General features: G+C 49.9%; 1 protein-coding gene across 3 annotated transcripts in view; it reads right to left on the reverse strand.

Annotated features, from left to right (window-relative positions):
- Positions 1-2,942: 2,942 nt before the first annotated feature.
- map4k5 (mitogen-activated protein kinase kinase kinase kinase 5) overlaps positions 2,943-24,531 on the reverse strand; it is a 51,892-nt gene continuing 30,303 nt past the window's right edge. For 2 of the 3 annotated variants that reach the window (XM_035428573.1, XM_035428579.1), the window contains exons 14-34: positions 23,506-23,584; positions 20,715-20,773; positions 20,238-20,305; positions 17,749-17,793; positions 17,625-17,667; positions 17,245-17,455; positions 15,402-15,490; positions 14,821-14,862; positions 14,464-14,548; positions 14,197-14,276; positions 13,848-13,908; positions 13,059-13,061; positions 12,438-12,552; positions 11,280-11,338; positions 11,017-11,120; positions 10,019-10,196; positions 9,847-9,915; positions 8,940-9,032; positions 8,345-8,415; positions 6,086-6,141; positions 2,943-4,250 (exon numbers count right to left, since the gene is read on the reverse strand). In XM_035428573.1, the coding sequence (XP_035284464.1) occupies positions 4,163-4,250; positions 6,086-6,141; positions 8,345-8,415; positions 8,940-9,032; positions 9,847-9,915; positions 10,019-10,196; positions 11,017-11,120; positions 11,280-11,338; positions 12,438-12,552; positions 13,059-13,061; positions 13,848-13,908; positions 14,197-14,276; positions 14,464-14,548; positions 14,821-14,862; positions 15,402-15,490; positions 17,245-17,455; positions 17,625-17,667; positions 17,749-17,793; positions 20,238-20,305; positions 20,715-20,773; positions 23,506-23,584 (1,698 nt within the window). In that variant the 3' untranslated portion in view covers positions 2,943-4,162. The remainder of the gene's footprint in view (positions 4,251-6,085; positions 6,142-8,344; positions 8,416-8,939; positions 9,033-9,846; positions 9,916-10,018; positions 10,197-11,016; positions 11,121-11,279; positions 11,339-12,437; positions 12,553-13,058; positions 13,062-13,847; positions 13,909-14,196; positions 14,277-14,463; positions 14,549-14,820; positions 14,863-15,401; positions 15,491-17,244; positions 17,456-17,624; positions 17,668-17,748; positions 17,794-20,237; positions 20,306-20,714; positions 20,774-23,505; positions 23,585-24,531) is intronic. The other variant, XM_035428589.1, reaches the window with a different exon arrangement.

Below are 24,531 nucleotides of genomic sequence, written 5' to 3' on the forward strand. Positions count from 1 at the left end.
ACGAATAATAACAGGTGGCAAAGAAACGTAGCGCACGTCTTTATCTGAAGCGTTGCATGATGCATACATTTCGACACGATAATGTATAGATTGGTACTTCTTAGTCTAAAAGCTACTGAAATTTACCAGTATTTGAGGTCGCTGTTAGCTACTACATTTTGCCATAGCCAATTGGGTGCTAATAGGCTGTAGTGTTTTCATGTTAACGACCGTAAGAAATTTACAATATCACGTAGATGTAAATAAATACTCCACGCCGTAGGCTTCTGTACGTTCGACGTACATGTTCTTAATCCCATCCGACAAAAATCATGCATTGCACGAAACTGTCGCTGTAGTGTAGAAGCATATTTACGTTATCGGCGTGTTTACTGTACTTGCAATGCACTGTTGACTCTCACAAAATAACCAGAAGTATTTTGAGTCTGGACACACACACACACACACACACATTCCAGATCTACAGAAAATTAACGAAAGACAGACGTGGTGACATCAGCAAAGTAAGCGTTCGCTTTTGTATTAATTCTGCGCACTCCGTGGAGATTCATTGAGCGCGAAAGAGTCGTCCTCTTCAGTGAGGGGTGAGGGTGTAGGAGAGCTTCGGCGTGGAGTGTCATTCTGTACATATCAGGCCAGGAATCACACATCAGGGAAAGCCATGCAATTCAACACTAGTTCCCGTTAGTATAGGGAATCTTTCTGGCTGCAGAGATTTAATTGTAGCCTATGGCGGGAACTGAAGCTTTAAGTAATTTCAGATACACATTATACAAAAAATATGTGCGTCAGATCAAGATCACCGTCCCGTCAAATGGTCCCATTTTGCCCATATGTTTTTGACAGTGTTTTCATTTTTTTTAAATCTGCAAAATGATTGTGATTGTGAGATACCCATGGCATGAGCAGAGCCTGACTCAGCCTGCATTCATGTGCACTTAACTATTTTTGGGGGTGGTCACATAACATCTTTGAATAAGACTGTTTTGGCCCAGACTTATTGGACAGATCTAATCTGCAGCCAAACCTCGCTCTCATTGCAGGAGAAACACGTTTGAGTACGGGCTTTCAAATACAAAAACAATGGACAAAGACCTTTGTGACTGGATGTATCACTCTAAAGTTCCAGATAAAGATTACATAGAACTAAAAACCTTGTTAGTATGTGCAGTTAAAAAAGTTGTAATATACTTCAGTTTAAACCACAATGTGTATTACTTACCAAATCAAACATGGCCCAAACGTATTTCTCTCTTGTTTTGCTTTGTCAAACCCCTGTTTCTAATGACAAACAGGCATCAGAACAACTCCAGACGTTTGACCGCAGTGGTGTGTAAACCAAGCTGGTGTAGCCTTTCCACAGACTGGGTGAACTGCACCTGCCAAGGATGCAATGCTAGAATAAGGCTGTAGCCTACCTATATTAAGCTGGCCCGACTGTGCCTTTCCCGCTTCGGATGCTTTTATAGAAAATTTACCAGGGGTTCAAAAGGATACAGCATAACCACCAGTGCATTTAGGTTCAATAGATTCGGGATACACTAGCCCTACAGAACATCTAATTAACGCAAAGCAGAACATGTAATAAACACGAAACCCTGAGACATGCGTGTGCCATACTTCTCATACCCAATTCAATACATGCATGTAATCTGAGGCCTTCGTGGTGTTAAAAAAAAAAAAAAAAAGCAGTCTTGAATTTCCCTTTAGGAGTGAACTAAGGTGTAGGAAACACCTGCTTCCATGGCCGGTCACACACCATCTGGTCGACGTAGCTCCACGCTCATCATGGAAAGAAAAGCGGAACAGTAAATATGATAATGGCTTCAGGTCTCTGTGAAACCAATTAGTGCCCCCCTCCCCCGCAACACCCCCCCAAAGACTGCGGGCAGACAGCCATGGTGGTTACGTGCCACTTACTGAGAGCTAATTATTTCTCTCCCCCCCCCACCCACCTCACCCCAGCCCCTCCCTTGACTGTGTGCCACAGTGCTTTACATGGTGGCTCACCACCCTGCTAAAATAATACAAGATGGCAGCCTGGGACTACTTTATAAAATGCGATGCGTTATTAGGACGCATTATAAAAATGTACATTAAACCACAGGCAGTTTCTCCCAAAAGAAGGAAAAAAAAAAAAAAGGACGGTGCTCTCTGGCAAGCACTAAAAAACAGGCCTTAGACAAACAGACAAAAATTTTTTTTTATATGCAAAACAATAAAAAGTGGCTCACACTGGAGTTAGCATTCAAATTAGCGTCTGATTTTGTGGTTTGACGAGAACGAGAAAAAAGCCCCCCCCCCACCCCCCCCCCCCACCCCCCCCCACAGTTCTTTGCCGCAGAACTGACGTTGACGCAAGCAGTAAGAATACAGGAGATTTATTCCCCCCCGCCTCCCCCCGTTCTAACATTAATTTCTACACTGCGGGGAAAAATACCTGCAATAACTTTCCCTACTTTCCTTAATTTGGCCGGAGCGCAGAAGCTGTGGTTCGGAGGCCTGGGCGACGCTCCCCCCCCCCCGCGCTGTGGAAACGCGAGCCGTGGCGTGCGCGGGACATCTGGGGCCCCGCACCAGCCGGGCTCCGGGGCCCTCGGGCGACTCGCGTGACACCGGCCCGGGCCAACATGGCAGCGCGCCGGCGCCTCTGCCGCCGAGCCAAAGGCAAAAAAGCAGCCCCCCGATCCAGAAACCTTATCGGGAGTATCAGGCTCACCTTTATCCGGAGTTATGCGCTGGTCCGCGGCCAACACTCAAATGTAAGAGAAACGAGGGGGCGAGTTAAAACGATGGGGAGGTCACTGGGGATAGAGTAACCGCGTGTTTAGATTGCCACCCAGTGTAGCTACGGGCACACTGAAGCGCAAACGTGGGTAAGACACTGAAATGACTGCCGTTAGGTCTCTGAAATTATACACAAACGCACGAGAGAACAAAAGCCTAGCACAACCCTTTTTATTATTAACAGAATAGCTTTTATTACAAAAACTGCATACATTAAAATTTTTTAACCAGGGAATACTGATGTTATGAAAACCGATCTTGTTTTTGTTTTCTTCTCCCCCACATTTTTTTTTCCTGTCGTATTTAAATACAAAACAACAAATAAAATGTACAAAAGTGCTTACATGGTGCAAATATTGAATAAAAGTAACAATTAAAAAAAAAAAAAAAAAAGTTTACCACTTTACATTATATTCAAAATCTAAAAAGAACCAAGCGGAGGAAAAGCAACTCTATATTACAGAGCGATAAAATGACCCGAAGCTGCTCAGCAACCTGCCTGAAGGAGCAGAGTCCCACATGTCGCAGAACTGCGCCTGTCATTGGTTAACACAGCTGAAAGTAAAATACTCCACTACTCGCAGATTAATAAATAACGCTTAAATAGCCCACTTAACCAAAACGCTATGGCAGTTCATATTATTGCTTTCTATATCAGTCGGTAAACTTCTACAGAGATGGAGGAAGGGTGGGGGGGTGGGGGAAATAATTCTCTCCACGAATTCAAGGCTCAGCATATTAGCAACGAATCTCTCCCATTAGTCTTGTGTTCCGTTGGACCATTTCTACGAGAATACAGTCGGTCTTTCCCCTCAGCATCGAGTAAACAGACCAACCTAAATTGTTATTATTATTATCATTACTCATTCTTCCATGGCACATTTCATACAGAAGCTATGAATTCTGACCTAAAGGTGTGTATACATTGCCTTAGCTCACACTGCGGTGTCACTGCTACACATGGGTGGCTGAGTGAGGCTACTGCCTGGGGCCGTCCGCATAGCAGCCCCAGGCTGGACTGTCCGCTGTCCACGCACCGCTCCACAAGCATGGCGTTCCCGCCTCCGCCCCCCACTCTCTAAGCACATTGGGCGTGTGGTGTAAGGCTGTCGCGGAGGGATGCCAGAAAAGGGGAGGGGGGGAGGTGGTTAAGATGGCAGTTGGAGGACCCCCCCCACCCCACCCCAGTGCTAGCCCTCTGCGATGCTCCACAGCCCCTGTGGAAGTCCCGGCTGGCTGCTGTTTGTAATAGTCTGGAGAGCACCAGGAACAGAGTGGCTGCATCCTGCCACCATCTCAGCTACAACAAGGCCGCTTTCCGAGGGGGGGGGGCGGGGGGTCCGGCTCCCTCCTGACCCCGCCCTACGGGCTGGGCCTAGTAGCTGTTCTCGTGCCCGGCCAGGATGTACAGGTTACTCAGGGCTGTGGGGTTGTCTGTCGGCCGGCTCTCCAGAACCACCACCCTGCCAAGCACAGGAAGAGCCGTTAGAAGCAGTTACTCACGTCATCACACACAGAGCAGCGGGCTTCCACAGCGCTGCACACCACACTCTTCCTCTCATTCATAAGGGGGACAGTGCCCATGCCAATAGTACAAAACCTCCTCACAAATGTTACAACACTTGACAGAAACATTCCAGTAACATAGTGAGAACATTTTGTGTTAGCTAGGTAATTTGGAAGTGATGGCATTGCCCAAGACGGTAACTGCAACTAAGTATCTGAACACCAACGCTACGAATACACGGTCATCAACAACAAGGGCAGACAATGAGTAAAGACAGCAGCAGCCATCTTAAAGATGAGTCTGGGGTGGGGCCCATAACTGAGACAGCTGAGCGGGGCACACAGGAGCACTGTTATTCTCCACTCTCTCCAGTCCCAGATGAAATTACAGAGGCTTGCAGCAAGGACACCCAAGCCAGGCTGGCAGTGCCCAACGCCGGTTGAATAAAACATGCGATTGGGCAGAGGGAGAGGGCGTTCCGGGCCTGTGGCGGGGGGCGGGGGCCCCGGAGGGCCCCGGGGGCCTGGGAGAATGCTCCCCGCCTCTCTCTGGATTGCTAGGAGATCTCTGCGGGGCGTGCAACGCCCCGGTGGCGGGGGGGGGGCGGGGGGGTGGGAGGTAAATCAAGAGCCGCCACCTCTGGGGCGGTGATTTATCGCCGCGGCTGCCAGGCTGCCTGACGACGGCGACCGGCGCAGCGGTGCTAGGCACCGGCGGAGCGGCGGTTTTAACACCCCCACCCCCCACAGCGCCTGCGCTCAGCTCTGACGAGCGCCGCCTCCCATCCCGGAGCAGCGGCCAGAAACGGCAGCCCGTGACCGCGGGGTTTCCACTCAGGACCGGTGACGTCACCGCCGGCAAACTCTCCGCAGGGCCCAGCTTTCCAAATCCCCCAACGCTACACAGTGAGCTCACGGCTTAACCTAGTTCACAGAGAGTCCTAACAAACAAGCCAATTACGCAGCGTTAAAGGAAACAAACAAAACTAAATCAGGCCCGTAATGACCTGACACCCGTTTGAAGTACGAGCTCGGTTTAGGTCCGCATCACGGAGGTGCGTCTGAGCCTGTGTGGGGAAACACCCAGGTCGGCCATGTCAGGCCTGGCTTCTCCCACACAGGAAAACACATTAATCAGGCTGAAGCAGAGCTGCCCAGCCTTTACCAGCCCCCCCCCCCGGCCCACATTTATCAGACTGAAGCAGGGCTGCCACCGCCCCCCCCGGCCCAGGTGCCTGATGGCCCATTCTGTCAGACCTCCTGGGTCAGGCCCGCCTCCTAGGGGAGGGCTGCTGGAGGCGTTGCCAGGCAGTGTGAAAATATTGGGCCGCGTGGGAGTACTCCTTCCTCCGCCATGACACTGTTTACAGGGCCCCGAGAAGCCTCCAGACTACACTACACCGAGCCGGGGGGGCGGGGGGGGGCGCGGCGCGGCGCGGTCTGTGATCAACAGGCCGACAAATTTCATTTAGACAAGCCGACCTGAACACATACCAAACGTGTGTGTGTGTGTGTGTGTGTATGTATGTACTCTGTGTGTATGCGTGTGTGTATATGCATGTACTGTGTGTGTGTGTGTGTGTGTGTGTATGTGTGTGTGTATATGTATGTACTCTGTGTGTGTGTGTGTGTGTGTGTGTGTGTATGTGAATACTTAATCCAAAGTATTTAATTCTGGTTTGTATCATGTTTTTTGCATTATTTGTGGACATGCTTGCTATACTTGGACAACAGAATTCCCAGGATTTTGTCCCGTGAGAGAGAGGGGGAGAGAATCTGTCCCGTTCCCTACCTGTCGGATCCCAGCAGACGGAAAACCCGGCTTGGGTCGCAAATCTCCTGAGTTACCTGCCGGGGAAGAGGTGAAAGGTTCATCACTTCATGAATGGACGTTTTAACAGTCCGCACCCACTGACATGTAAACTGCAGGTAAAAGGCAAGACGATGGACATATAGGGTATTTAATAATTGAGCCAGTCTAGTCTGGCGTTTTGCATAGAGACTGTCATACAACACCATTAGGAGGCCATGCCATTTGGCCAACCCCGAGGGCTTTGCATTTTACAGAGACAGAGCAGGGAGTTTTACTAATTGAGCAAACAAAGGCAGATGACAGGTTTACAACTTCAGCAGTTACCTCAGGTTTCCTGTGACACACAGAAAGGGAGAGCACGGAGAATAGGATAGTCAAGAGCGAAAAACAAAGCAAGGAAGAGAGAAAGAGAGAGAGAGAGACAGAGCAAGGGTGAGAGGGAGAGAGCGGGGGAGGGAGAAAAGGAGAGGTAGAGAGAGGGAAAGAAAGGGAGAGCACTGAGAATAGGATAGTCGAGAGTGAAAAACAACAAGGAAGAGCAAGAGAGAGAGAGGGTGAGAGAGAAAAGGAGAGGTAGAAAGAGGGAGAAAGGGAGGGGAAGAAGGAGAGCGAGAGGGAGAGAGCAATTGTTTCAGAAAGACAGCACAAGAGAGACAGAGAGAGAGAGAGACAGAGAGAGAGAGAGCACTCAAGACGAAACGAGTGGGCTGCTTTCATTCATATGGCTGAAAACGCTCACGGAAATGGAACCGGGCCAAGCGGCAGCGCTCAGCTTGGGGGCAGAGCCTTCTGCACATCAGTAATCCAGCGTGCGCCGAAAGCAGCCTCAGCGGCACGATCAGAGCCTCGCCTTCGCATCGCACGCCCCGCCACGATGAAGGTAAAGGGGAAGTCCACTTTTCTGGGAAATTCGCTTTTTCGCCATCTTACCCACTGTTTGAGGATAAGATCGGTACCAGTTTCATCCCCGTGCTTCCAGTTCAAAAACGCTAGACGATGCCCACGGGCTGCATGTGCAATGCCTGCTCTGCTCCAGTAAGCGATTTACCCCGCCAATCAAGATACGATCACAGACATCAGTAGATTTGGACCGTATTTCTGTGGCACACTGAATCCTGAGTCAAAAAAAAAAAAAACCCCCCATTCCCCACACGCTGGTATCCTGAATCCTGGTTGCTAGGACACAGTGAATGGACTCAGTCAGTCAGTGGCTGAAGAGCTGGGAGAACAGGGGGACCGCAGGGATCAGCGGCAGCACTACTGCTCCCTTTCAGAGCCTGTGCAGGTACAGTGTGTGTAGAGCAGCGTTATCTGTGGAAGGCCCCAACAACACACCCTGTGGCCTCGCATCACACCCCGCCAGCATGTACCGCGATGGGCGTGGCCTCATCCCCGGGCCACAGGACACCACGCGTGGCGTGTGGTGAGAGAGCACACACGGCTCGTGTGGTAGAACAAACCAGAGAGCCAGGTGACCTGGCTGTGACACACACTCCATGTAAACCAGGTGAACTCTGACACACGCTCCGTGTAAACACTTGACCTGAAGAGAGAGAGCCGACCCCGGGCTGAGGGGGGGGGGGAGGAGGCCCAAGGCTCCCAAGGGGGGGGGGGGCGCACGCGTACGCACACGTGCCAGCGGGGGCCCCTCCCCCCGCAGAGCTTTCACTGACAGCCTTTCAAAAGGCATCATATGAAAAAAAAAAAAAAAAAACCCCTGAATAATTGAGGGCCTCGCTTCACTTCTGATTGAGCATCAATATTGCATGTGCCTCTGACAGCCCGTCATCCGCGACGCGGCCGCGGCGGGCCCGTCACGCCGGGGGGGGGCGAGGGGGGGGGCGGCCAGGGACCCCGGCCAGCGCGCTTCTGTTTCACCCTGTCTGTCCTTCAGGGCTTCATCTCACGGGCCGACAACTCAAAAAGGGCCGGGCGGTGTCGCCTTTCCCGGGCCAGAATGCTTCACCCCGCCGTGATCCCCGGGCCCTTTGTGTGCGCCCCTGTGATCGCGCTCACGCTAATCGCGCCGCGAAAGGCTGACACCTCCCCCCCTGCGGCTGAGGGGCTGCCCTCGGGGGCGTGTCCTCGTCTGCGGGGTTCAGCCGAGCGCGCGGGCTGATCTTTAGCGGGCGGGCGTGTTGGGCAACAATGGTGGCGGTGTTAGCGCCGAGCGCGGGTCCTGATAGCAGCGAGTAGCTGCGCGCGGTTAGCGCAGAGCGCCGCCGCCGCTGCACTTGCCTCGTTGGACTTGAAGCTCTTTCCTTGCATGCCGTGCTTCCAGAAGGCCAACACGCTGTCCTGAAGGCACACTGAGAGAGAGAGAGAGAGGGAGAGGGAGAGAGAGAGAGAGAGAGAGAGAGGGAGAGAGAGAGAGAGAGAGAGAGAGACACAGAAGGGGAGAGAGAGAGAGAGGGAGAGAGAGGGGGGAGAGAGAGAGAGAGAGAGAGAGGGAGAGGGAGAGAGAGGGAGGGAGAGAGAGAGAGAGGGAGAGGGAGAGGGAGAGGGAGAGAGAGAGAGGGAGAGTGAGAGGGAGAGGGAGAGGGAGAGGGAGAGAGAGAGAGAGGGAGGGAGAGAGAGAGAGAGAGAGGGGGAGAAAGAGAGGGAGGGAGAGGGAGAGGGAGAGAGAGGGGAGGAGAGGGAGGGAAAGAGAGAGGGATAGAGAGAAAAATAGAGGGAGAGAGAAGGGGGGAGAGAGAGAAAGAGAAAGAGGGGGGAGAGAGAGAGAGGTCAGTCTCAGCCACGTCACAAAGGCGCACACATTAAAAACACAGTTCTGTCTCCCGGCTTTTCAAGATCAAAAGGGAACATGAATGAACAGCGGGCCGAGACCTACCCACAGACCCGATGCAGAACTCAAAGCTCAGCTCGGAGGCCAGCTTTTTGTTCGACTTCAATCTGCCCTGGAGATTGACAATTTTCAAATTCTCTGTAAAAGCAAAAAAGAGTCTTTAAATCACTGCAAATGGACGAGAGGAGACCAATGTGAACATTTCAAGATGTCATAATCGCTGAGTAAAGATCACTTTTGTTCAAATATTCTGGCATAGGGAATCAACGTGTATTTGTACAGTTTTATGTTTTAATCTAGATCAAACATTTGATCTGTAGTCATGCACTGAGACCACAATTGGCCGATAGCACGTTTGAGCTCTATTAATCTGGCACGAATTCACGATATGATATGGCCTTGCACCTCTAGCCACAAAAAATAAATCTGCCAGCCAAAATAACACCAGTGCATTCATTTGAGGATCTTATTAAAAACCAGATGTGAGAACTAATGTATTCAGTCTGACACCCTTAATCCATCATGGTGAAGTGGGTGTATTTTAACAGTACAGGGTTACCGCTCCAGTGTGAGTCAGTGTTACACGCTAGGCCGACTGCGCCTTTGAGTTAGCTGGTCTGTTTGCGTTCGCTCAAGATCAACTTTTCACAGCCAAAGGTGCAGTAACACTTTATCAAAAGGTGTGGCATTGCCAGACAACCGCTACACAGACCGCACATCCAGAAACAGACCGTTAAGAGCAGCATCAACAAGCACTGCGCAACACTGAACACCGATGAGCCACTTCCTGCACGTGAGCAGTTCCTGTGCCAGCGCTCGTTTGATGGCGACAGGAGGACCACCGTGAGGAGCAGCGTAATGAAACGGTGAAACGCGTTTGGGAGCGACCCGCACGCAGTGCGGTGGGGGTGTGCGGCGTCAGACGCCGGCGGCGTTCAGCGGTTTCACTCACTGTCCAGGCACACCAGCACCGTGTCTCTCTCCAGCTGGGTCACGTGGATGGCGTCCACCTGATTCGCGCCTGCGGAGGAAAGAGCGAGACGTTCATCAGGCGGTCCCCCTCTTTTCGACGGGCGCGAGCGCGCGTGCCCCGCGTCGGGCGCTACCCGTCCCTCCCTCCTTACTTGAGCCGATCTCGGTGAACCAGGACGAGCAGGAGTTGAGGTTGATGGTCTCGAAGCGCACCACCTGGCCCGGCTCGCTGCCCTGGCTGATGGCCACGCACACCATGGGGTACTCCTGCTCCGGCACCACCAGCATCTCAAACACCTTCAGCGGGCTGGGCAGCGGGAAGTCAAAGTGCTGCGGGGGGTAACAGAGAGCAGGGCAGGGAGCGGTCAGCGTGCTGGACCCTCACCAGGAGAAGCAGGAATCTGGTGTCACACAGGCACCTCACTGGAGGAGCGAGCTCCTCGGCTTGAGTGACTCATCTGCATTAAGCGCTAGCGAAGCCGCAGACGTGCTCCTCCTTTCACCCCTCTGAGGAGTAGGTTCTTCTGAAATGTTTTTTCAACATTCTAAGTCAGTGTTCTAGAACTCCATGGCTTTCGGTTACCGGCAGCGATTGTTACATCAGCATTAGAATGTTCAGCTAAGAACATTCTAAATCAGGTATTGGTAACCTTACCCCCTAAAGGGCCAAAATAAACCTGTGCCCATGCCTTTCATTTTTCACTTTCTGAATACTATGTAGCTATAGCAACGTAGCAAGTCAGCACTCAAATATGGGCCACTCAGAAATGAGCGCTGTTCCTGCTCTAAACACAGCTGTTGCTGACAGCCTCCACTCCACACACACATGAATGAACTGGCTCTACTTTCAAACGTTGCTTCTTTCTGAGGAGAATTAATTTAAAAAGAGAATCGGAGTCTGTTAAATCAGACGTCAGTGAAACAAGATCATGTTTTTGATCCATTTAATTGGGCCTGGTTTTCATTTAAGAACGGAAAAAGGAACGGAAATTCAAAGTTTTATAGCATTAAAAAAATTTCAGGTAATAGTGTCTAGGTTTAGAGCGAGTACACAACACAGACATTCCAGTGCAGTGATATTGAAAGACAGACCCACAGGAAATGCTTTACTGCTTTCAGACCAGACAGACAGACAGACAGACAGGCTTACCTTTATGAGCATGAACCTCTGCATGGGCTCGTACCACTGGAGCAGGACAATGCCAGACTGCAGCGCCCCGCACAGGTACTTATGTCCCGTATAGGGGTTCCTCACTGTGGAGAAACAGCGGAGGCCCAAATCAGCATGGAGTACAAGCCTGTGCAATGTGCAGCACTGACATCACATCCTGTTAGATCACTAAACATGCACCCGGCTGGAAGAGCAATAGGCCCTGATCTTAAGACCGCTCCACAAGGCCCACACACACTCACCGATGCAGCACTTGTGACAGCCCTTTGTGTCCGGGATCTTGGTGGTCAGAGCAAACCTCCTGTAAGAGAGGAGAGTGTGAGTGGGGAGAGGAGGTGCACTCGGGGAGGTGAAGGAGAGGGTCGGGGGGTTAGAGGAGGTGCACTCGGGGAGGTGAAGGAGAGGGTCGGGGGGTTAGAGGAGGTGCACTCGGGGAGGTGAAGGAGAGGGTCGGGGGTTTAGAGGAGGTGCACTCGGGGAGGTGAAGGAGAGGGTCGGGGGGTTAGAGGAGGTGCACTCGGGGAGGTGAAGGAGAGGATCAGGGGGTTAGAGGAGGTGCACTCAGGGAGGTGAAGGAGAGGGTCGGGGGGTTGGAGGAGGTGCACTCGGGGAGGTGAAGGAGAGGGTCGGGGGGTTAGAGGAGGTGCACTCGGGGAGGTGAAGGAGAGGGTCGGGGGGTTAGAGGAGGTGCACTCGGGGAGGTGAAGGAGAGGGTCGGGGGGTTAGAGGAGGTGCACTCGGGGAGGTGAAGGAGAGGATCAGGGGGTTAGAGGAGGTGCACTCGGGGTGGTGAAGGAGAGGGTCGGGGGGTTAGAGGAGGTGCACTCGGGGAGGTGAAGGAGAGGGTCGGGGGGTTAGAGGAGGTGCACTCGGGGAGGTGAAGGAGAGGATCGGGATGTGAGTCTGTGAGAGGAGGTGCACTCAGGGAGGTGAAGGAGAGGGTCGGGGGGTTAGAGGAGGCACACTCAGGGAGGTGAAGGAGAGGGTCTGGGGTTAGAGGAGGTGCACTCAGGGAGGTGAAGGAGAGGGTCGGGGGGTTAGAGGAGGTGCACTCGGGGAGGTGAAGGAGAGGGTCGGGGGGTTAGAGGAGGTGCACTCGGGGAGGTGAAGGAGAGGGTCGGGGGGTTAGAGGAGGTGCACTCGGGGAGGTGAAGGAGAGGGTCGGGGGTTAGAGGAGGTGCACTCGGGGAGGTGAAGGAGAGGGTCGGGGTTAGAGGAGGTGCACTCGGGGAGGTGAAGGAGAGGGTCGGGGTTAGAGGAGGTGCACTCGGGGAGGTGAAGGAGAGGGTCGGGGGGTTAGAGGAGGTGCACTCGGGGAGGTGAAGGAGAGGGTCGGGATGTGAGTCTGTGAGAGGAGGTGATCTCAGGGCTCGGAGGCGGGGCCTCTGTCCCTCTCTCACCTGGGCAGGATCTTGTCTGGGAAGCGGTGGGTCTGGAACTGGGCGGCCAGGCCTGGCTTCCTCAGCTGCTCGAACAGGCCAATCAGGTTGTGGGAATACAGCTGGAAGGACTTCCCTGGAACAGCCATAGGGGAGCGGGAGATTATGCACTGCGCTGCAGTACCGAAAGGCCTCAGCCAATCAAACGCTCAATTCTTCAGGCTTTCATTGCTCATGGCAATGCTGATGCAACCCAGATCAACGGCCAATTAATCAGTGAGCTTTTCATTACAGCAAGAAATGTGGACAGGACTTTAGAAAGGACAGGAGCAGATTGCAACACCAGTGATGAAGGACAGAAGAAATTGCCTAGCCAGAGACCAGCTTTCATATGCACGCACAGGTCAGCTAAAAATCTACCCTTAGTAAAAAAAAAAAAAAACATACAGCACTATACAAACCAATTCAGACTCTACAGATTACTTTGAGTGTTGCCAGGGTTCAATGGCACATTAATACAGTAACTAAAATTGGGGTTCCACCTTTCATTTGATGCTGGGACTCTGAGGATTAAGGCTGCCTGGTTGACTGCTTAAGAGAGGATGACAGAGAAACGCAAGGAAAAGGAAAAAGCACATTTACCTTCTATTGTGTCAGAAGAGACAGAAAGGATCAGCACATCGATTGGAGTCGGATCAGGACAGGAGGGACACGCGTCACACAGAGGAAAAGATTAATCAGGCCTTGCATTCGAAAGGTTGACAGAAGTATTTGTGTGTTTCAGTGGATTACAAACTGTGCTTAACTTCCTACTTTAAAAAGAGAAAAAACAAGCAAATACTCACTGTGCAACCTCTCTATTATTATAAGCAAATTAATGAAAAATTAATGTAGACTGATTAAAAGGAAAAAACCAAAAAGAACGATATAGATATTTTCCCAGAATGGGCACAGGTCACAGTTACAGAATCTTGACTGGGGAGATACCCCACCTACTGGCCACCAGTGAAATGACACCCAGTGAATTTTAGGGGTCACTTTAAAACACGGGACCGGGTGCTTTTTCATGAAAGCAGAAGGGGCAATGTAGACGCAGTTATATTACTTTACAGCACGCGCATCTCGGAAATGAAAAAATCCTTCTGCACTGCTCCCGTATCCATGACTTTGCAGGGCCAATGGCCTGTAATTTCATGAGATTGTACGGCACAAGTGCACCTCATAAACAGACCCCCCACGTACCGGACAGAAAGCCATTTATGGACGCTGCGTTTCTAACAGGTTTTCCCCAAGCTATTTATGAGCCACAGATAAAGGAGATTACTTTACGGTCATTATAGACTGATAGAAAAGCAAGCTGCAATAAACTACAGGAGGAACATAGCAACAGCTACAGTGAAGCAGATGGCACCGTTATCTTAGCTCACGTACCTGATAACGACATTAGGTTATTGTTGATAATGTACAGCCAGGTACACCTCCTTGGAAACAGCTAAAAGGAAGCATAAAACACACACAAACACACTTATGAGGACACATCAGACACATAGCTGTGTTTCTACACGTCTGTTTAAAACACAGCTGCACAGTGAATTCTGCTCTTAGGGGGCGCAGAGAATGGGTCTACTGCCTAAAATTCATGCGAGAGAGAGATGTGCGTTAAAAATGGCTTCAGACTTTTCTTTGAGAACTTCTGAAATACCAGTGAGGTATTTCTCCAGCATTTATGAAAATTTACTGGACGGTGCCAGAAAATGCCCCCTCCCTCTTCCCCCCTTACCTGCTCCATCGTGGCCTCGTGCAGCTCGTTCAAGTTCAGAGTGTAAATTCCGTCCTCTGTCCCAAAAATGAGGTACTGGTCTGGAAAGGACAGGACAGAGTTCAGAGTTACTGTCAAGTCATACCTGTCCCAGAGCTCTCTCACACATACATACACACGCACACGCGTACGCACACACACACATACGGCTTCACAAATCATCCACATACCGGCAGGCCTGTGTGTTCTCTTTGCCCACACCCACGCCCTACAGAACCGGGGTGTTACCTTTCGTATCCGGGTGTATCCACGATGTGGCACAGTTGATCTTCAGGGGACACCCGTCAAAGACCTTGGAGAAACAGGCACCCATCTGGAGTAAAAACAGAGCAGGTCAGGGGTCATGGTGAGGACAGGAATGACGCAGCATTTCCCAAAGTGAGGACGTCATCTACTGAATATCATATTTCATCATCCCCCAACCTGTTCAAGAAGAGAGTAGTTTTCCTTAAACTCAGAAACGGTTACACGCCAGTCAAGTAAAGTATAATTACGGCATTTTGATCAAAAGGAAAACCCCAGGAATGCGAGAAGAGGGGTGGGAAAATGGTGGAATGAGAGAGACAAAAAAAAGGGAAGACTCACCAGGACTTTGGGGGTTGGAGGCAGACCATTGATGGCAGGCTTCTGCAGGAAGTGTGTGGAAAACAGAACACACTGTCAGAGCGTTCAGTCCCCAGCAGTGTCTAGCGTATTAAACCTAGCAGTGTTCTGTAAAATCCCAACAGTGTTCAGTATGATAAACCTAGCAGTGTTCAGTATGAAAACCTAGCAGTATTCAGTATAACGCCAGCAGTATAACCCCAGCAGTATACTGTATGATAATCCCCGCAATGTTCAGTAGATAACCCCAGCCGTGTTCAGAATGATAAACCCAGCTGTGTTCAGTAAATAATCCCAGCTGTGTTCATTGGATAACCCCAGCCGTGTTCAGAATGATAAACCCAGCTGTGTTCAGTAAATAATCCCAGCTGTGTTCATTGGATAATCCCAGCTGTGTTCAGTATGAAAACCTAGCAGTATTCAATATGATAACGCCAGCAGTATAACCCCAGCAGTATACTGTATGATAACCCCAGCCGTATTCAGAATGATAAACCCAGCTGTGTTCAGTAAATAATCCCAGCTGTGTTCATTGGATAATCCCAGCTGCAGGACACACTCACCGGGAACTCCTTCTTCTCCTTTCTCTGAGGTGTGGGTGGGGCGTGCTTGGACCCGTCCCCATTCAGACCGCTCTCTGCATCGTCATGTTCTGAAGGGTGAAGCACCGGAGCAGACAGGTCATTCTCTCTCACCAACTACACTCTGCATTAAAAGCCCTGAGTACACTGGTCATTCTCTCTTACCAACTACACTCTGCATTAAAAGCCCTGAGTACACAGGTCATTCTCCTTTACCAACTACACTCTGCATTAAAAGCCCTGAGTACACTGGTCATTCTCCTTTACCAACTACACTCTGCATTAAAAGCCCTGAGTACACAGGTCATTCTCCTTTACCAACTACACTCTGCGTTAAAAGCCCTGAGTACACTGGTCATTCTCTCTTACCAACTACACTCTGCATTAAAAGCCCTGAGTACACTGGTCATTCTCCTTACCAACTACACTCTGCATTAAAAGCCCTGAGTACACTGGTCATTCTCTCTTACCAACTACACTCTGCATTAAAAGCCCTGAGTACACTGGTCATTCTCCTTTACCAACTACACTCTGCATTAAAAGTCCTGAGTACACTGGTCATTCTCCTTTACCAACTACACTCTGCATTAAAAGCCCTGAGTACACTGGTCATTCTCCTTACCAACTACACTCTGCATTAAAAGCCCTGAGTACACAGGTCATTCTCTCTTACCAACTACACTCTGCATTAAAAGCCCTGAGTACACTGGTCATTCTCCTTTACCAACTACACTCTGCATTAAAAGCCCTGAGTACACTGGTCATTCTCTCTTACCAACTACACTCTGCATTAAAAGCCCTGAGTACACTGGTCATTCTCCTTTACCAACTACACTCTGCATTAAAAGCCCTGAGTACACAGGTCATTCTCTCTTACCAACTACACTCTGCATTAAAAGCCCTGAGTACACAGGTCATTCTCTCTTACCAACTATACTCAGCATTAAAAGCCCTGAGTACACAGGTCATTCTCTCTTACCAACTACACTCTGCATTAAAAGCCCTGAGTACACAGGTCATTCTCTCTCACCAACTACACTCTGCATTAAAAGCCCTGAGTACACTGGTCATTCTCTCTTACCAACTACACTCTGCATTAAAAGCCCTGAGTACACTGGTCATTCTCTCTTACCAACTACACTCTGCATTAAAAGCCCTGAGTACACTGGTCATTCTCTCTTACCAACTACACTCTGCATTAAAAGCCCTGAGTACACTGGTCATTCTCCTTTACCAACTACACTCTGCATTAAAAGCCCTGAGTACACAGGTCATTCTCTCTTACCAACTACACTCTGCATTAAAAGCCCTGAGTACACAGGTCATTCTCTCTTACCAACTACACTCTGCATTAAAAGCCCTGAGTACACAGGTCATTCTCTCTTACCAACTACACTCTGCATTAAAAGCCCTGAGTACACAGGTCATTCTCTCTTACCAACTACACTCTGCATTAAAAGCCCTGAGTACACAGGTCATTCTCTCTTACCAACTACACTCTGCGTTAAAAGCCCTGAGTACACTGGTCATTCTCCTTTACCAACTACACTCCGCGTTAGTAAAGATCCCTTCAGAGTTGATTCAACATGACTTGTGATACACAAGGAAATGTTTCAGATTTTTAATTGCATATAGAATTATGAAGTAAAAAATTTGTTTTGTTTGAGGATAAAGGAAATGGAGAAGCGATCATTTAAAATCAGATCAGACGAGCTCTATTCTTCAGGACTGTGTGAGTGCGCTGGTGATGATGTCACACGGTGATGCGTATCTGCGGCGGGGAGAGGACGCAGGGGGTTTTCGGGGGCACGGGGGAGCAGCTCACCCTCCTCCACGGCGTGGGACAGCAGGCCGGGGCTGCTGACGCTGACGGTCAGGTAGTCGGGGAGAACGTGCTCGGCCCCGCTGCCCTGCTCGGGCGTGCTCTGCCGGCGCGGGCCGGTGGACGGGCCGTTCTCCGCGCTGGGGAAGCGCCGCACCGTCACGCACCGCTCGTCACTCAGGCCCACCTCATCCGAGCAGCTGCTCAAACGCGGCTGTGGGGGGGTGGGGGACAGAGAGGGGGGGGGGGGTGACAGAGAGTGATGTGGGGAGAGAGGGAGAGAGAGAGAGTGAAAAAGAGAATGAGAGAGAAACGCTATTATCTCCTCCTGAGGAGGAGCCCTCGGTGCATTTCACAGGCAGGTCAGAGCCGGGGGGCCTCACCTTCGGGGGCAGCGGGGGAGGGGCTCCGGGCCTGAGAGTGGAGCTGAAAGGGAGACGGAGTTAAACAGGAAACGAACGGCGGAGAACATTTCAAAGTTCCCTTTGAGTCTGGGGTAGTACTTACAGCTCCACGTCTTCAAAAGCGTCCTCCAGATGGGCGATGTGTCCCCTGGGGGGGGGGGGGGGGAGAATGAGGAAGGGGAGGGGGGGCACACGGGGGGGGGAGAGAGAGAGAGGACGGGCAGGATTAGGTATGCTCATGATGGGGGGGCTTTCCACTGAAAGAGCTAAACATGCTCCAACAATCATTAAAGACAGCTGCATTAAATTTAGGAAGTGACACGTGACTCCAATTACCCAGAAATCTCCCTTTATCTTTAAAGGTGGGTGGCCTGGCCAGATTTCTTAAATGCAGAGGACTTGTTGACGAATTGAGATCAATTTCAAACAGAAGTAATATCAGGTAGTCCGCAACTAGCTTGTCAAAAAACCACTGAATAGCAACTGCTATTCTGCTATATTTCCTGCGTTTGTCTGGGAATGAGCCGCTTGCATGGAATAGTCATGTATAATAACACACATACACAGTACGCAAATCAAAAATGACTGCACAATAAAGACAATGGGCCTCATTCACACAACTTTTCTTCAAATCTTCTTACTTTCGTTCTTAAGAAAATTAAGAAGTACGAAAAACCAACGAGGGATTCATGTAGCATGCACAGGCGTTTGATTTTATTCGTATCTCGCGTGAATCAGAAGATGAATGCCAACTGTTCGTAAAACTGGACGCGCGTCTCTTCATGTGATTAGCATAAGAAAACACCCTAGCAATCCCATAAGAGGCATTCCAACTTCAGGGTCATGTGCAAACATCAGCCACTAGCCCTTAGCCATTCATCGGCCTGTGCAGACATATCTGCGTGGTCCCTAAAGATGCCCTCCCACCCCCCCCCCCCCCCAAGGCTCGGTTAGCCAGGTAATCCTAAAGCAGCTAACGAGCCATTGCTAAGTGTGTGGGGTTCGACTGAGCGCTTGTGGGTCTTTATATATCTACACCAATCATGACCATCATATCACTAAATTAAATTATTTACATGTGCTCGCAACAGGTTATCGCAAACAAGAACTTAGACTAAGTGTGGAAAAATACCTTGTAAACTGAGGAAAAAGAAAAAAAAAACAAGTTTTTGAAAAAATGGATACTAAATTGTGAAAAGCATGTTTCGTGAGGCCCAATGTCAATGAAGTCCTCAGCTACATGAACGGACTCTAATGGGTTTATGCCCTAATGCTTCTCCATGGCAGTACCCCGACCTCTAATGCCAGTAAATGAACATAATGAGTAAGCGAGTATAAACAAAAACAAAAAGGATTTAAAAAAACCACAAAGTTAAAACCATCAGGGCTGCCTAATGCCTGCCCCGTCAGCAATATTTACAGCGCTGTGACTCACTGTAAGGGCTGCTTGTCTGGTGTTCTCAATTAGGCAGAGACCTACAGCTGCTGGTCACCACCAGCGCGTTTCTGGTAAGAGTAATCAGAGCGGAGACGCAGTTAAACCTGCTGTGCTGAGCTGCAGCCTGGTGTCTGGGCCCTTTTGTTTTACCTTGTTTATGGCTGCCTTTAAGGCCTGCAGGAACAGGCCGACGGGCCCTTCAGAATGGGGGGGGGGGCGGACAGCCTGTCTGACTTACCACCTAGCCGCTCTGCTTGCATATAAACAAGCACACAGCCACTGCTAATGCAGTGCTGAAGAGCTTCAGCTACACTCACGTCACATGACACGGGTCACGTTTTTTTTTTTGGGGGGGGGGGGGGGGTCTGACAGCCTGTCTGACCTACCGCCTAGCTGCTCTGCTTACATGTAAATAAGTGCACAGTATTGATGCAGTCACCTTCTAGTGCTGAAGAGATTCAGCTACACTCACGTCACATGACACGGGTCACATGTCACATGTTGGGGGTGGGGGTCGGGGGAGAGAGGTTGCAATGGTTATTGACTGGAGCACATGACATGACACGTCACGGAACGGGCACAGCCTCACGACCACCACACGAGCGTTAGTGGGGATGGAGGGGAATGGCGAGCGGAGAGGAGCGGAGGACACACAGCGTTACCGTTGGAACAACTCCTCCTCAACGCTTTTGAGAAGGCTCCTTCGCAAGGACAGTGCGGAAGGAAGACAGTCAGAAAAAGAAAGGATAAAATGAAGAGAGGGGGAGAGAAGAAGAAGAAGAATGAAGAAGACACAAGGATATATAAACTCTTTCCCAGCACGGATGCAAAAACAGTCAAGCATTCCCAAGCTAGACGGGAGAGACAGGGTCCATGCTCAAGACACCAGACAGCTCCTAGACATAGTCAGGACGTTAAAGGCGGGAAAAACAAACATTTTCGTTAGCCAGTCAGAAGCCCAAGCAGGTGTGCTCCAGGGTTACTGACGTGGGTTAATAAAACAGCTCCTGGAAGCCACACACAAAATGGCCGACCGCACAGCCTCGCACATTCCCCGGGCCTGGAGGTTTTTCCACCACCGGTGCGCGAGGCCGGCAGGAAGCTCGCTAATGAGAAGGGGCAGAGTTTCCACGGCGATGGTTTCCATGACTTACTTGGTGGAGATTCCTCCCTCAGAGAAGGGGCTCCAGGGGGAGGGGAAGTCGTTCTCTTTGGTCACGTCCTGGAAAGTAGAAGCAGACATGGAGTCACGGTAACCCCCCAACCGACACACTGCCGTCACTCAACAAAGTCAGTTAAAAAAAACAGCCCAGAATCAGAGTAAATATCAACAAATAGACCCTTACTATTCATTAACTGCTTTGTGAACACTGGGATTTGCTGAGCAAACCTTTACATTTCCCAGTGAATAGTACCACTCCAAAAATAATGAAAAACCATCTGATTTTTTATATTTTCCATTGAATGTAGGAAATAAAATCTGTATTCCATCAAATGTCTGCCCTTGAATGAACTGTGCCGTCAGGTTCACAGAAGAATGGTACGGCTTTTGAAACAAAATGGCATTATTCCAAGTAACATGGATCAACGGCCATTAACTCTCGTGCAGAGTGTAAAGAATATATCGTTACCATTTCAGAGTGAGCCTCAGTTTCCTTCCGGAGTGGAGGTTCAAACTGCACCTTATCAACTGCAAAAGGGGGACAAAACAGGAGAGAATGAACGCTTCAGCTTTCTGCTGCCTTAACACCCCGCTGCCACTAGAGGGCGCCAAGCCCTCACAGTAGCAAAGCCACAGGAACCCTTCTCCATAGACCACAATCACTTCCTCCTGCTGTCAAGAGCAGGCCATTCAACACAATTTATATTATGACTTCCAGGGAGGAAAACTGGAAAGCACAGTTTGAAATCTCCTTCTTGGTGAATGTTGTGAGCATTCTGAGGCCTCAGACAGGGCAGTGACTACGTGAGCGTGTCTCTAGGGACAGGTAACGGCCTTGAACACTGCAGTGGCCTACAGTCCGGCCCCGTCGCTGCGGTGGAGACAGGTATCACCAGAAAAAAATGACAAATTCACTTTCATTTCTTCCAGGCACACAGAGCCAGCTAGTGATTTTCCACAGCTATGACTCAAGAAATACAGCTCAACTGTGTAAACATGTTCAGTTACCAATGGGGTTTATACTTTTTTTTTTGGTTTGTTTTTTTACTTGCAGATTGTTCATAGTAGTGCTCAAAAGCTAAAAAAATTTTTACGAATAAAATAACGAATCTGGACAATAACAGAACCACAGTAACCAAAAGATGATCGTTTCTTATTTTAGACAATGCTGTTGATCACGGACAACGGATCTGCAAAGTTTTAGCCAAGCATCTAAACCGTTTAACCAAAGGGAACGCAGCACATGAATCAAGTACAATGTTTGGGAAGCTGTACTGAGTGGAGCTCAGACATTAAACAGGGAATTAGAGAGAATTAGAGTGGCACTCTCGTACACAACATTGCCCCTCCACACGAGGGCTCTACACACACATCAGGCCATTCGACTGGACCAACTGCCCTTCATCACAGTATAAGAGGACTCAGGACAAACTGGACCGATTCTTTACTGAACTGGTGGGAGTCCTGAAGATTAACTGAATACAACGGAAAGGCCGGGAGGCAGAATTTTGTGATCTCACTTTGAAATGCAGGAGAATTTGAATTTACCATACTTCACTCTCGAAAATTTCAGCATAATCATCTGCCCGTTTCCACTTGATTTACTTGATTAGTTGTTTAAATACATTTCTAATGTATTAATTTTTAGAATCGTTAATGTCTGCTTGACTGCTTATTTTTGGACAGTGAGCTTTCACTGAAGCCGAAATGATGCTCTGGTCACACCCTCCTGCTCACTGATTGGTTCAGGGGCAGAAGGACCCTTGTTGATGGCCAACCAACATGCAGTGAGTAGAACTGGGGCCTACGGCTCAACTGTGACAAAGTGTGATGGCACCCCTGAGCCGGCCATCTCATCTCTTACAGGCTGCTCAATGTGCGGAAGGCTTCAGCAGTCGTCATAGCAACCTCAGAACTGAAAAATTCCTTCCTTGCCAAAAAGTAAATTTTCATGCTTTTTTTTTTAGTCCTTACATGACATCTTCACCAGATTAATGTCCAAAGTTTGTTACATAACTTCTGCATTTCTAACCCGAGGGCTACAAACTTTAACTAGGCTTCTTTTTTTTTTTTTTTTTTTTTTTTTTTTAACAAAAAAAACTTTACTTTATGCATATCATTCCAATTGATCACACACATAAACAAATGAGCTCTTACTGTGTCTATAGCAAATATAATTTTAAGGCAAAATCTAGGGGGTGGAACTATTCTGGTTTTAAACTAAATTTATCAGTGGATTTCTCTAGTTCCAAAGCAACAGCCACAAAATGAATTACCAATTCATTACTGAAGGACATTCAAACTGGAAACTACCACATTTAGCTTTAATGTGCCCCTGGATGTGCTGTGAATGAAATCCTCTTGTAAAGCCAGGTGCTCATTTTCACACGGCAGGTCCAGGGTCCCTTCGCAAAGTCAACCCACCAATCAGGTGTGTGGTAGACCAGCGGTAGTCAGACGGAACACCCGAAAACCAAGTTCTTCCACCTTGGTCAAACCGCCGCTTGTAGGCTGGTCGTGAGACCAGCTCATCCAATGAGAAGAGACCACAGTCTGAGGAGTGCCACAGGACCCCGAGCTGGCCACGCCGCCGACGCTCACGGCAGGTTTGTAAGAGTGCGGCGCCTCCGCACAGCCAACTGCCGGCTTCACGCTTTTCCTCTGTGAGCTCTGCTCTGGAGCAGTGCCCCCCCTCCCCCGAACTGGGCCCGCAGTCAGACACGGGACGGCCCACACAGCGAGGACACGCTTCTGAGAGGGCTGTCCCGCTCTGAGCCAGTTCCCTCTGCTGTGGGACCACAAGGGGGGGGTGGGGGGGGCGGGGTCTTCTCCTCAATCTTTAATTCACACCCAGGAAAAGGCAGAGACGGACAGCAGACATCAGATCCTGACGTGTGTGTATAGTGAGGGACACACAGCACCGTTACACAGTAACAGTGTGGAAGGCCAGTGTAAGGATATTGGATCCTCACATGAGCACAAGCCTGAACTGCAGACCGTCCCTGCAGGTCGTCTCCGCTTGATCCCGGTCTATTTATACCGCCGCCCATACCGGGCTTTGGGAGTTACACCAACTCCGCTGGCTTAGTGACTGAGCCGCTGTCCCACACAGTGGATCTGAAGCAGGGATCAGCCGGGGGGGGGGGCGGGGGGGTCTGGGAGGCCCGGGGGCAGCACAATAGGCTCGGACCACAGGATGACCTCAAGAGGCGTGCGTCTGGGGAAGGCCGGCCAATCAGGGGAGCCCCTGCGGTACTCACAGTTGATCTCGGAGCGCGTCCTCTCTGCCCTGGAGCTCTTGTTGGTGGAGCGGATGGTGTGTCTCACTGCAGCAAGGGGCTACAGGAAGGAAGAGTAAAGAGGACATCTCGTCATTTATAATATCTTTGCAGAAAATAAACAGTAAGTGCAGTCTGACCCGTGTGTCTTACAGTAATTTCACAAACACAACACTACAGGTACATAAGCTGCCACTTCTGAAATATTCAACCAACTGTTGAGACAATCACAAATGTCAGCCAGGCTAATTTAATACACTTTATCCGCTGTCCATAAAGGCAAACAGAACAATCCCATCTAGGCAAAGGGATGATTATTTTTCAACTGCACTGCCTTCATCAAGCAGGAAATCAAAATAATAACCAAAATAATGAACAGTAATGAATAGTACAAAAGGGCACAACCACACTCATACTCATGAAGCAAGAAGTATTAAACAAAATCAGACAGGCTCCAATACGTCCCCAGGTGTAAAGGTTTGAAGGCTTGAAGCTTCGTGCAGAATAACTGACACAGGAAAACGCACCGGGCACAGAAACTGCCACAATCGTGTTCAAATAGTAACCGCAAAAACACTACTCGCCACAACCTGTTTGGCAACGTTATATTTGTCTGACGCTCTCCTGTGAACGGTGAAGTATGAGTCAGCAGAAGAAGGGAGCGGTACAATTCAAGCAGCAGAGTGTTACAGGGCTGTTTCTGACTCTACGGCCTGCTAGCACCGTATGAACGGAGGTCCCAGTCAGTGCTAATCGACGGCTGCTTGACTAGCGCTACACAACAAAGCTGCTGTTCCCCCCCCGCCCCCGCCCCCCCCACACTTTGCAACCTGTAACATCTAAGATGTAAAGTAATGTAAATAAACACACTCATTTTATGTAAGGTGACTCAGCACATTCTTTCACATGGAACAAGGGACCGGTGTCGGAAATGAGCTTTGGCTAGAAGCACATGCCCAGTACATCGGACAGTGCGTTTGCAGTTGTGAATGTTTCCTCTGCTTGTCC

The sequence above is a fragment of the Anguilla anguilla genome, chromosome 1 (genome assembly GCF_013347855.1).
Source record: "Anguilla anguilla isolate fAngAng1 chromosome 1, fAngAng1.pri, whole genome shotgun sequence".
Taxonomy (NCBI): Eukaryota; Metazoa; Chordata; class Actinopteri; order Anguilliformes; family Anguillidae; genus Anguilla; species Anguilla anguilla.